This window comes from Ranitomeya variabilis, chromosome 5 (genome assembly GCF_051348905.1).
Source record: "Ranitomeya variabilis isolate aRanVar5 chromosome 5, aRanVar5.hap1, whole genome shotgun sequence".
NCBI classification, from domain to species: domain Eukaryota; kingdom Metazoa; phylum Chordata; class Amphibia; order Anura; family Dendrobatidae; genus Ranitomeya; species Ranitomeya variabilis.
This window is the reverse complement of record NC_135236.1, coordinates 666049824-666061837: the sequence shown is the minus strand read 5'-3', so window position 1 is coordinate 666061837 and position 12014 is coordinate 666049824. Positions and strand designations below refer to the sequence as shown.

General features: G+C 40.2%; 1 protein-coding gene across 5 annotated transcripts in view; it reads left to right on the top strand.

The window, feature by feature from the left end:
• The window catches only part of FGD4 (FYVE, RhoGEF and PH domain containing 4), a 94295-nt gene that overhangs the window by 58065 nt on the left and 24216 nt on the right, over positions 1 to 12014 (top strand). For all 5 annotated transcript variants that reach the window (XM_077266658.1, XM_077266654.1, XM_077266656.1 and 2 more), the window contains exon 2: positions 3953 to 4117. Coding sequence is in view for 3 of the 5 variants with exons in the window: in XM_077266654.1 (XP_077122769.1) it covers positions 3953 to 4117 (165 nt within the window). In the remaining 2 variants the exon portion in view is untranslated. The remainder of the gene's footprint in view (positions 1 to 3952; positions 4118 to 12014) is intronic.

Genomic DNA, 12014 nt, shown 5'->3' with positions numbered 1-12014 from the left:
TGTTTCTGATTATATAGTGAGTTCTCCGCCGTCCCTTTAAATCATGCTCAAATTTACCAACAATGGTGCTGAAAGGATTATATTAGACAGCCCACTTTTTTTATAAACCCCATACCTTTTCTGCCCTGGACAGACTCATATTGACAAGAATTGTAACGGTCCCAGCAAAAAAAAAAAATGTTTACCCAGAAGCGGATATAACTAAGAATCTCATTAATATCCGCTTAAAGGAAATGTCCATGTTTAAACCATAATTCAGTGCTAAACAATTTTTAATCTAAGTCTGACTAGTATAAAGATACTTTTCTCTAACACAGAGCTCCAAATCCTCTGCATTGACAAAGTAAAATTCCGAAATGTTCTCCCTACAGCCACCACTAGAGGGAGCTCAAGATCTCACTGCATACAGGTTATGCATAGAACTCAATAATGACACTGTATGCAGTAAGCTCCTGAGCTCCCTCTAGTGGTGACTGCAGGTAGGTGGAAATTAATTATTTAACTTTGCATGCAGCGGATTTTTCTATCTTAATCTAAGCTGATATATAATTCAGGAGGCTGGTTCAGAGAGCTGGGATGGTTGATGTCTAACTGTCCCAAAGAGACCGCCATTATCCATATACTGTAAAATGCCTCTTTCCAATCTCCTGGGGATAGAACAAATAAAATGGGAAATTGCTGGCTAAGGGTCTGCTTGTGTGGAAATGAGGTTATCCCTTTTAAGTTGTGTTTCCTGCATGTCTTTGACGATACAATGTGAGTTAAGCTTGATTATTAATTCATGAGACACTGTGTGTCCTATTCCAATATTTGGACACTGAACAACACTGGTTTTTGCCACTCCGAGGCCCTGTTATTTTGCAATGGAAGCCAGATTTATTTTTTTGTTTTTTATCCGGTGTCCAATCTTTTAAAGGGAATCCGTCAGCAGATTTTTCCCTACGTAATCTGTGAGCAGTATTAAGTAGGGGCTGAGACCCGGATTCCAGCGATGTGTCACTTGATAGGCTGTTTTCAATAAAATCAGTGTTTTATCAGCAGGAGATTATCACTACAGGACTAATCGTCTCGTGCCTCCTAGTCAACTTGCTTTGTCTAACCCCGCCCATCAGCACTGTACACAGAAAGCAGCCAATCGGTGGTATGGGCGGGGTTATACACAGCTCGGCATTCTGAGCACAGCAGAGAAAACCATGATTGTATTAAAATGACACCATGCAGACCAACAAGTGACACATCACCGGAATAAGGGTCTCGGCCCCTATATCCTGCTGGTCTCGGAAAAACCTGGTAGAGATTCCTTTTAAGAAAAGTATGGGGAATTTCCAAGAGGATTTTCCACTTCTCCCATAGATGACAACTTTAGGTTTGAAAAAAAGGACCGTGCCTCTACTAATAGATTTTTGGCGATGCTCCGGGTAATTGGGACCTTTTGGTGTTGTCCCCTGGAAGGTCCTGATATGTGGTCTGGTAGTCAATAAGGTCTTCTTATGGAGTTTGGGTCCACGGAAACCCCAAGGCACGAGTCTCTTTTGCTTAGTCTCAATTTTTCACACTTGGACTAGAAGACGACTTGCAACTTTGCCAATGCCCCATAATGAATGTTTTCCCATTTTTGCAGTCCCCATTGACGTCTCGGTTATTTCGCCCAGACGTTTGGAGAGACCGATGTCTCGTTTTGGACAAATTAAAGTCGATTTTTGCAGAAAACAGATTAATAAATGTGATTTAAAAGCCAAAAAAAACAAAAGTAAAAAAAAAATCAGTGTGGCTGAACATTAGCGCTCATTATCTGAGATGGGACAGACTGTCTCTGCTAATTGCTTGATGCACAAAGAGGACTGACGACATAAATAATAAACAAAAGATAACTCACATTTCTCCAGTAAATATAGATCTGATAGCGACACTGGCTGATGATCAATATGGCTTGAAGCATAGCTGTCACCCATCTTTCCTGGAATCGTGAATGGCACATCTGCCTAGTTATGAAGTGACGTATCCCTATTACTATATTTTTACCTCTAGGTGAGTAATAGTAGCCATCAAGAGCATACACACATTAGAGACATTCTATGGGCTTTTGGACCTGGGCTTCCCAGCCTCAGGTTGCTCCTGGGTGGCAAGAACTTGTGCAGGATGCCCCGCCCATGAGGAGCAGCACTGTTCAACTGAACACCAGTCCATTTTGTCTAAAAGCAATTCCTGCCATCCTAATTGGGGCAGTCTTTTGAACTTTTATTTGGCCCCCTTTCTGCTTTGTACATCACTTGCAAACATAATTTTCCAGCATTCCCTAAAATTGTCACCAATAATGGCTAAACAGTCTTGTACTGATTTAATCATCCCTATAGACAGGCTGTTTCACCCTTGTTGAATCTCATCAGCATGAACTTCACAAGTATTATAAGAGTTTATCGTAATATATATAATTTTTTTTTTTTTTTATCAGATCTCTTCTATTTTTTAAACGGATGTGTTCTATGATGTCTCCAAAAGACTTGCCTGTTTCACCCTTGTTGAATCTCATCAGCACGAACTTCACAAGCATTATAGGAGTTTACCGTTTTACTATGAGATTTATTTATATATATATATATATATATATATATATTTATCAGATCTCTTCTGTTTTCTAAACAGATGCATTCTATGATGTCTCCTATAGACTTGTCTGTTTCACCCTTGTTAAATCTCATCAGCATGCACTCTGAAAGTACTATAGTAGTTTACCATTTTGCTATGTATTTGCTACGAGATTTTTTTCTTACACTTTTGATCAGATCTCTCTTGTTCTAAATACACTTCTACTATGATTTGATTTATCGTTTTCAGTCTGTTTCAGCCTTGTTGAACCTCATCAGCATTGACTATAAAAAAGTACTTTAGAAGTTCTCATTTTTGCTATCAGAATTTTTTCTTTCCATTTTTCATCAGAAATTTCTATTTTTTTTTTCTAAACCAACTTGTAATTCATCCTAAACAAAGTCTGTTTCAGCCTTGTTAGATCTCATCAGCATGGACAATAAAATGTACTATAAGAGTTGGCTAAGTGATTTCATTTGTTACATTTTTTGTCAGCTCTCCATATCTTGTTTTCTTAATGGAATTGAACTAGTACGTGATGTCCCCTATAGATAATGTTTCACTCCTGTTGTACCTCATCAGCATGGAATACAGATTGCCATCTTGCTGTGTATTTGCTATGATCAGAATTATTTTTACATCTTTTATAAAACCTACTGTACCTGTTGTCTAAACAGACTTGTTCTAGTATGCGATCTGTCCTTTAGACCGTTGGCTCCTGCCTTGTTGTATCTCATCAGCAACAAAAGTAATATCAGAGTTTACTATTTTGCATGGCCTATAAGTCTCCTTACCCTGGCATGTCACTTGCCACAAGGAGAAACATTACCCCTTAAACACCAGTTAAAGGCCTCTCCTAAAGCCAAATCAGATGTCATACTTCGCACTGATGAGTGGCAACACCCCGAAACAAGTGTCCACAAATTGAAATTGTGATTTGGCTTTTATTTTAACTCATGTGGAAAGGGTTAATACGGACTTTTAGGAATTATACTTCCAATAGGTGGCACCGGAGTTCAAGTCCTCATCCTCTCTGAAGATGGAATTTGAATATTTAATTTCCCAGAGGCGCATGGCACGGCCCAGAATTCTCCTTAACCTGGCATGTCACTCACTACAAGGAGAAACGTTACCCCTTAAACCCCTGTCAGAGGCGTCTCATAAAGCCAAATCAGATCTCATACTTAGCACTGATGAGTGGAAACCCCCCTGAAACCAAGTGTCTGCAAATCGAGATTCTGATTTTTTTTTTAAATTTATCTTTGTCTTCCTCTCTCAAGAGACATATTTCCGTTTTGCTCTGATATTCTTAATGATCAGCTCTTCTTCAGTTGTGAGCTCATCAATTAAATTGATTGTTTTGCAGGCAACAGCGTGCACTGTCCCCGCATCCTACCCAGCTGGAAGCCGATCTCCACCAGCACAGACCAACTTGTTGAGAAGGATGGAACTCATAAACAAAATGATTACACTCTGGGTGTAAAAGGTCTGGATTTCGCCAGAAACGTAGGCAGAAGTCCTAAGCCGACATGTAAGTAATGGTTGCTCCACAGCCCTCTTCTATGGGTATTTTGTTTTTGCATCTTGTTAGGGGCACAAAAAGACCCTGGACTGTTATGATCTGGTGATTAAGGAGCGACATGCGACTAGCTCTGGGCAGGTGGTAACTATACAGACCGCAGTTCCTGATCTTAACACAGACACTAGCAGTAGCCGTGGGATGTTCCTGTCACTCCCTGGACACCTCGTCACAGCCGGAGATCTAGCTACCCCTAAAGGTAGAAGCTGGAAAGCTATCTTGCCTCAGAGAAAATCCCCAAAGGATAGGACAGCCCCCCACAAATAATGACTGTGAGAGGAGAAGGAAATGACATGCGTAGTATGAAACAAGATTTAGCAAAAGAGGCCACTACTAGCTAGAAAGAATTAGTACAGGACAGAACACTGTGCGGTCAGTAATAAAAACTAGAAAAAGTCCACCGCAGAGAAATGCAAAAATCTCCACACCTGACTAAAGGTGTGGAGGGCAAAATCTGCAGCCCAGAGCTTCCAGCTTAGCTAAATAGATACATACTGATAAGCTGGAAAAATGAGCAAAACATAGAATATGCTGAACAATAAAGTCCACAACAAGTGAACTGCAAAAAGACAAGCAAGGACTTAGCTTTGCTGAAATGGTCAGAGTGGCAGGGTAATCCTCAGAGAGCCATGACTCCAAGCACACCAATTGACAACTGGCATTGAATTAGGGAAAAGGCCAGACTAATATAGCCAAGCCAGAAAGACGATCAGTGAAAACAGCTGCTGATGCTAAATCCAAGAAGCAGCCATACCACTCAAAACCACAGGAGGGAGCCCAAGAGCAGAACTCACAAAAATGCTACTTATAACCACCGGAGGGAGCCCAAGAGCGGAATTCACAACACTGGACCTCACCAATTATTGGAACTGTAGTGGTTGGTTTGTGACCTAGCAATTTTCTTTTTCATACCCCTTTAATTATGACCTCTCTCTTTATGGTCCCATAGAAAATGCCTTTATAATACCTTCACAATTTATCTGAAGTGTAATTTACTTATTTGCCATAAATTTTCAGATCTGGTGTAAAAGCCGCTGTTCTCCTGAATCCGGCGATGTTTTTCGTTAGTTCCTACACCTCTCCGTTCCTGAGATACGGCCTCCTCTTTCCTGTGTTGAAATGTAAGCTTTTTAGCCAACTAGGTGTGGTCTTTAAGAAGACGCCCACTTGTCTAAAATTAGTAAATTTACATGCAGGAAAGAATAGGCTGTATCTCAGGAATGGAGAGGCGCAGGAACAAAAGAAAGATCTCGCCGGATTCAGGAGAACAGCGGCATTTACACCATTTTTTTTACCTGGTGTAAATGCTGCTGTTTTCTTGAATCCGGGGCTGTTTTTTGTTTTTCTGCGTCTCTCCGTTCCTGAGATATAGCCTCTTCTTTCATGTACTGTATATATATTAAGGCATTTTAGCCAACTAGGTGTGGTCCGTAAAAGGACGCCCACTTGTCTAAAATAAATCTACATACAGGGAAGAAGGGGCCGTATCTCGGGAACGGAGAGGCGCAGGAACGAAAGAAAGATCTCGCCGGATTCAGGAGAACAGCGGCATTTACACCAGGTAAAAACAATTGTGACTCAAATATCAACTCTGAATTGCATTTAAAGGGGACCGCTTGCGTATAATTTTTTTTACCTGGTGTAAATGCTGCTGTTTTCTTGAATCCGGCGCTGTTTTTTGTTTGTTTCTGCGCCTCTCCGTTCCTGAGATATAGCCTCCTCTTTCATGTATATATATTAAGGCATTTTAGCCAACTAGGTGTGGTCCTTAAAAGGACGCCCACTTGTCTAAAATAAATCTACATACAGGGAAGAAGGGGCCGTATCTCGGGAACGGAGAGGCGCAGGAACGAAAGAAAGACCTCGCCGGATTCAGGAGAACAGCGGCATTTACACCAGGTAAAAACAATTGTGACTCAAATATCAACTCTGAATTGCATTTAAAGGGGACCGCTTGTGTATAATTTTTTTTACCTGGTGTAAATGCTGCTGTTTTCTTGAATCCGGGGCTGTTTTTTGTTTGTTTCTGCGCCTCTCCGTTCCTGAGATATAGCCTCCTCTTTCATGTATATATATATTAAGGCATTTTAGCCAACTAGGTGTGGTCCTTAAAAGGACGCCCACTTGTCTAAAATAAAGCTACATACAGGGAAGAAGGGGCCGTATTTCGGGAACGGAGAGGCGCAGGAACGAAAGAAAGACATCGCCGGATTCAGGAGAACAGCGGCATTTACACCAGGTAAAAATAATTATTGTGACTGGTCACCTTTAAATGCAGTTCGGATTGGATCAGAGTTGATTTTGGAGTCAAGGAGGAGGGAATATTTTTTGCATTCCCCTTATCTTGTGTATATACAGGATATGCAGACCAGAGAACTTTGTCATTCATCGGCATTACCTTGTGACCTTACACTGCACACGCAGCCTTTCTGATGTTTGGCACACATACACACTAGCACCCGTGTGCCCCACCTTATAGCAGGATGGCTCTGACTCAGCAGGGTGGAGGGAGGGACAGGTTTGACCTATGTGCTGTCATCAGAACATGGACAGATTGAAATCTCCGTGAAGCAGTAGCCAGTTATAGCAATAAGTGTGGACACAGGGAGGCATCCTCTGTCCCCCGGCAGTCATGAGCGTCTGCAGTGTTCCTTTCCTGGTGTTTGGGTGGGAAGAAATCCTCTTATCTTTCTAGGTTGAAAGTAACAATTGCGATCATTCCAATTTCATAGAGAGGTTTACACACTTGACTATAAATAATACCGTAAAGGCTTTCATTGTTACAGTGTAGTTTACACTATGCTTAGAAGTATTATTTAGGTGTACTGTCTGGAGGCATTAGTTATGGTTATACACAGGTGTCTACACACTCATGTAAAAACTGTAAAGTAGACGTTAGTTTTAAAGTATAGCAGATTTATTTATGTACACTATATGGTGGCACTAGTTATATATGTAGCATGGCTCCATTAGTATCTGGTGGCATTTGTTGCATATACATTGTGTATTGTTTAGTGCATTAATTGTGTGACATGACTTCAATATTTATTTCCACTGTATGATGGTACTAGTTATGTGCATACTATGACCGTGTTCTGTATGGATATTATATATTGGTATCAGTTATGTCTGTAGCACGACAGCATTGTTTATGCATACTATATGGTGACATTAGTTGTGTATATCATTGCAGTATTATTTCTGTGCATGGTATACAGGCATTAGTTATTTGTGTAGTAGTGCTGCATTTTTTATTTACACTGTACAGTGGCATTAGTTGTGTATTGTATGACAGAATTGTTTATACTCTATGGAAGAATTAGTACAGTATTTCGTCTATTGTATAAAGGCATTAGTTGTGTGTAGTATGTCAGCATTAGTTGTGTGTGTAGTATGTCGACATTAGTTGTGTGTGTAGTATGTCGCCATTAGTTATCTGTGTAGTGTGTCAGCATTAGTTATGTGTGTAGTATGTCGGCATTAGTTATGTGTGTAGTATGTCTGTCTGCATTAGTTGTGTGTAGTATGTTGGCATTAGTTATGTGTGTAGTATGTCGTCATTAGTTATCTGTGTAGTGTGTCAGCATTAGTTATGTGTGTAGTATGTCGGCATTAGTTATGTGTGTAGTATGTCTGTCTGCATTAGTTGTGTGTAGTATGTTGGCATTAGTTATGTGTGTAGTATGTCGCCATTAGTTATCTGTGTAGTGTGTCAGCATTAGTTATGTGTGTAGTATGTCGGCATTAGTTATGTGTGTAGTATGTCTGTCTGCATTAGTTGTGTGTAGTATGTTGGCATTAGTTATGTGTGTAGTATGTCGGCATTAGTTATGTGTGCAGTATGTCGGCATTAGTTATGTGTGTAGTATGTCTGTCTGCATTAGTTGTGTGTAGTATGTTGGCATTAGTTATGTGTGTAGTATGTCGCCATTAGTTATCTGTGTAGTGTGTCAGCATTAGTTATCTGTGTAGTGTGTCAGCATTAGTTATGTGTGTAGTATGTCGCCATTAGTTATCTGTGTAGTGTGTCGGCATTAGTTATGTGTGCAGTATGTCGGCATTAGTTATGTGTGTAGTATGTCTGTCTGCATTAGTTGTGTGTAGTATGTCGGCATTAGTTATGTGTGTAGTATGTCGGCATTAGTTATGTGTGTAGTATGTCTGTCTGCATTAGTTGTGTGTAGTATGTCGGCATTAGTTGTGTGTAGTATGTTGGCATTAGTTATGAGTGGCGTATGTCGGCATTAGTTATGTGTGTAGTATGTCGGCATTAGTTATGTGTGTAGTATGTCGGCATTAGTTATGTGTGTAGTATGTCGGCATTAGTTATGTGTGTAGTATATTGGCATTAGTTACCGTATGTGTATAGTATGTTGGCATTTAGTTATGTGTGTAGTATGTTGGCATCAGTTATGTGTGTCATATGTCGGCATTAGTTATGTGTGTGGTATATCGGCATTAGTTATGTATGTAGTATGTCGCTATTAGTTACCGTATGTGTGTAGTTTATCAGCATTAATTCTATTTATTTAATGGTAGCGTAGTTTCTGTGTACTGTCTGGCATTAGTTCTGTGCACTATTTGGTAGCATTGGTTTTATAATGTATTCACGTATGTAATAATAAGCGGTACATACAGGACAATAACAATAAGCATCCATTATACTGTGCCTCCATATCTGGACAGTCTTCCTCTTGCATCATACAGATTAATCTCGGCTCATCTGTTGGTGGAACAATGTTTGCGCCATCTCATCTGACTCCCCCATACACAAGAGCGCTCGATGGGCCATGTGTTCCTGTGTTCTCTATGGGAATGCCGCTGATTGACGCCGTCACCTTGGCCGGTGGCTTATCTCCAAGAGAACAATGCGATCGGCGGTCTGAAATCAGCCGTATCTGATCGACATATTTCCTGATGATCAGTCGGCTGGCGCCCCCACTTAGATTAGACCGTCGGCTGAATCTGTCGATATCACTGGGTTCAGCCGACATTACTCTAATGTGTATGGCTAGCTTACCTTTATACCGCCCTGGAGCGTAATACCGCCCCATGGACACAGAACTCTCTAGACAGTCCTAAGGCTCTCAGTGATGTAATGAGTTAGGAATGTGGTCTCGTGTCCCTCTGTATCAGCTTCCTTATCTGTGAAAATGCAGCGAGTCACAATGGAAATGGTACAAGCGCTAAACTAACGTATGCATTAACCACTTCTTATATGTATAGTATGGAAGCATTATTTATGTATACGGTTTGGTGGCATTAGTTATGTTCATACTATGGAAGCATTATTATTGTGCACTGTTTGGTGGTATATCATCTAAATGGCATTGCAGCATTATTTATGTGTACTATTAGGTTTATAGCATCAAAGCATTATTTGTGTGTACTGTTTGGTTTCATTAGTTATCATTATGCTATGGAAGCATTATTTGCGTACTATGTGGTAGTGTTATGTTTATGGTATAGAACCATTATTTATGCGTACTGTTTGGTGGCATGTAATGTAAATAGCATTGTATCATTACTTCTGTATACTATGTGGTAGTATTATAATACAGAACAATTATGTTTACTATTATGTACTATTTGGTTTATAGCATCAAAGCATTATTTATATGTACGGTTTGGTTGCATTTGTTGTGATTTATGGTATGGAAGCATTATTTGTGTACTATTTAGCGGCATTAGTTATGGTCATACAATGGAAGCCTAATTATTGTGTACTTTTCGGTGGCATGCCATGTAAATAGCATTATAGCATTATTTATGTGTACTATGTGGTAGTATTATGTTTATAGTATACAGCCATTATTTATGTGTGCTGTTTGGTGGCATTTGTTGTGATTATAGTATGGAAGCATTATTTATGTGTAGTATTTAGTGGCATTAGTTATGATCACACAATGGAAGCATTATTATAATGTACTGTTTGGTGGTATGCCAAGTAATTAGCATTGAAGCATTATTTATGTGTACTGTGTGGTAGTAGTATGTTTGTGGTATAGAACCATTATTTATGTGTGGTTTGGTGGCATTTGTTGTGATTATGGTATGGAAGCATTACTTATGTGTACTGTTTTGCATGTATATCGCATTATGTATACTATATGGTGGTATTATGTTTATAACACAGATTTATTATATATGTGTACTGTCTGGTAGCATTGGTTATGTTTATAGCATAGAAGAATTGTGTACAAAATTCTGGTATTAGTTATGTGTACAGTTTGACAAAATCTGGTCGCACTGATTTGATCCAATGATGTGTGTAAAGTTATGTAACTCTCATGGTCACACATCACGGACCGTTATCTTAACACCTTTTCTTACTACGTCACCACAGAGAAATATTTTTAAATCATTATTCATAGCCGCCTCTGGGAGGGGTGCCATTTCCTCTTGCTGGCCTTTTACTGAGGTCTGTAGAAACTGCTGGTGCAGCGGCCTCCTTTTATTGCCTCTTATGTTACGGTAGGGTGAAAGGAAAACATTTTGATAGAGATATATAATAAACGTGTCGTCAGGCGCCTATGAAGAAAGGAAACCAATCCCTGATCGTAACGAGACGACGACAGGAGTTTTATGGGGTTCATTCGCATAATAAAATAAATGGAGACTATATATATATATATATATATATATATATATATATATATATATATACTGTACAGACTAAAAGTTTGGACACACCTTCTCATTTAAAGATTTTTCTGTATTTTCATGACTATGAAAGTTGTACATTCACACTGAAGGCACCAAAACTATGAATTAACACATGTGGAATTATATACTTAACAAAAAAGTGTGAAACAACTGAAATTATGTCTTATATTCTAGGTTCTTCAAAGTAGCCACCTTTTGCTTTGATGACTGCTTTGCACACTCTTGGCATTCTCTTGATGAGCTTCAAGATGTAGTCACCGGTAATGGTCTTCCAACAATCTTGAAGGAGTTCCCAGAGATGCTTAGCACTTGTTGGCCCTTTTGCCTTCACTCTGCGGTCCAGCTCACCCCAAACCATCTCGATTGGGTTCAGGTCTGGTGTCTGTGGAGGCCAGGTCATCTGGCGTAGCACCCCATCACTCTCCTTCTTGGTCAAAGAGCCCTTACACAGCCTGGAGGTGTGTTTGGGGTCACTGTCCTGTTGAAAAATAAATGATGGTCCAACTAAACACAAACCGGATGGAATAGCATGCCGCTGCAAGATGCTGTGGTAGCCATGCTGGTTCAGTATGCCTTCAATTTTGAATAAATCCCCAACAGTGTCACCAGCAAAGCACCCCCACACCATCACACCTCCTCCTCCAGGCTTCACGGTGGGAACCAGGCATGTAGAGTCCATCCGTTCACCTTTTCTGCGTCACACAAAGACACGGTGGCTGGAACCAAAGATCTCAAATTTGGACTCATCAGACCAAAGCACAGATTTCCACTGGTCTAATGTCCATTCCTTGTGTTCTTTAGCCCAAACAAGTCTCTTCTGCTTGTTGCCTGTCCTTAGCAGTGGTTTCCTAGCAGCTATTTTACCATGAAGGCCTGCTGCACAAAGTCTCCTCTTAACAGTTGTTGTAGAGATGTGTCTGCTGCTAGAACTCTGTGTGGCATTGACCTGGTCTCTAATGTGAGCTGCTGTTAATCTGCGATTTCTGAGGCTGGTGACTCGGATAAACTTATCCTCAGAAGTAGAGGTGACTCTTGGTCTTCCTTTCCTGGGGCAGTCCTCATGTGAGCCAGTTTCTTTGTAGCACTTGATGGTTTTTGTCACTGCACTTGGGGACACTTTCAGAGTTTTCCCAATTTTTCGGACTGACTGACCTTCATTTCTTAAAGTAATGATGGCCACTCG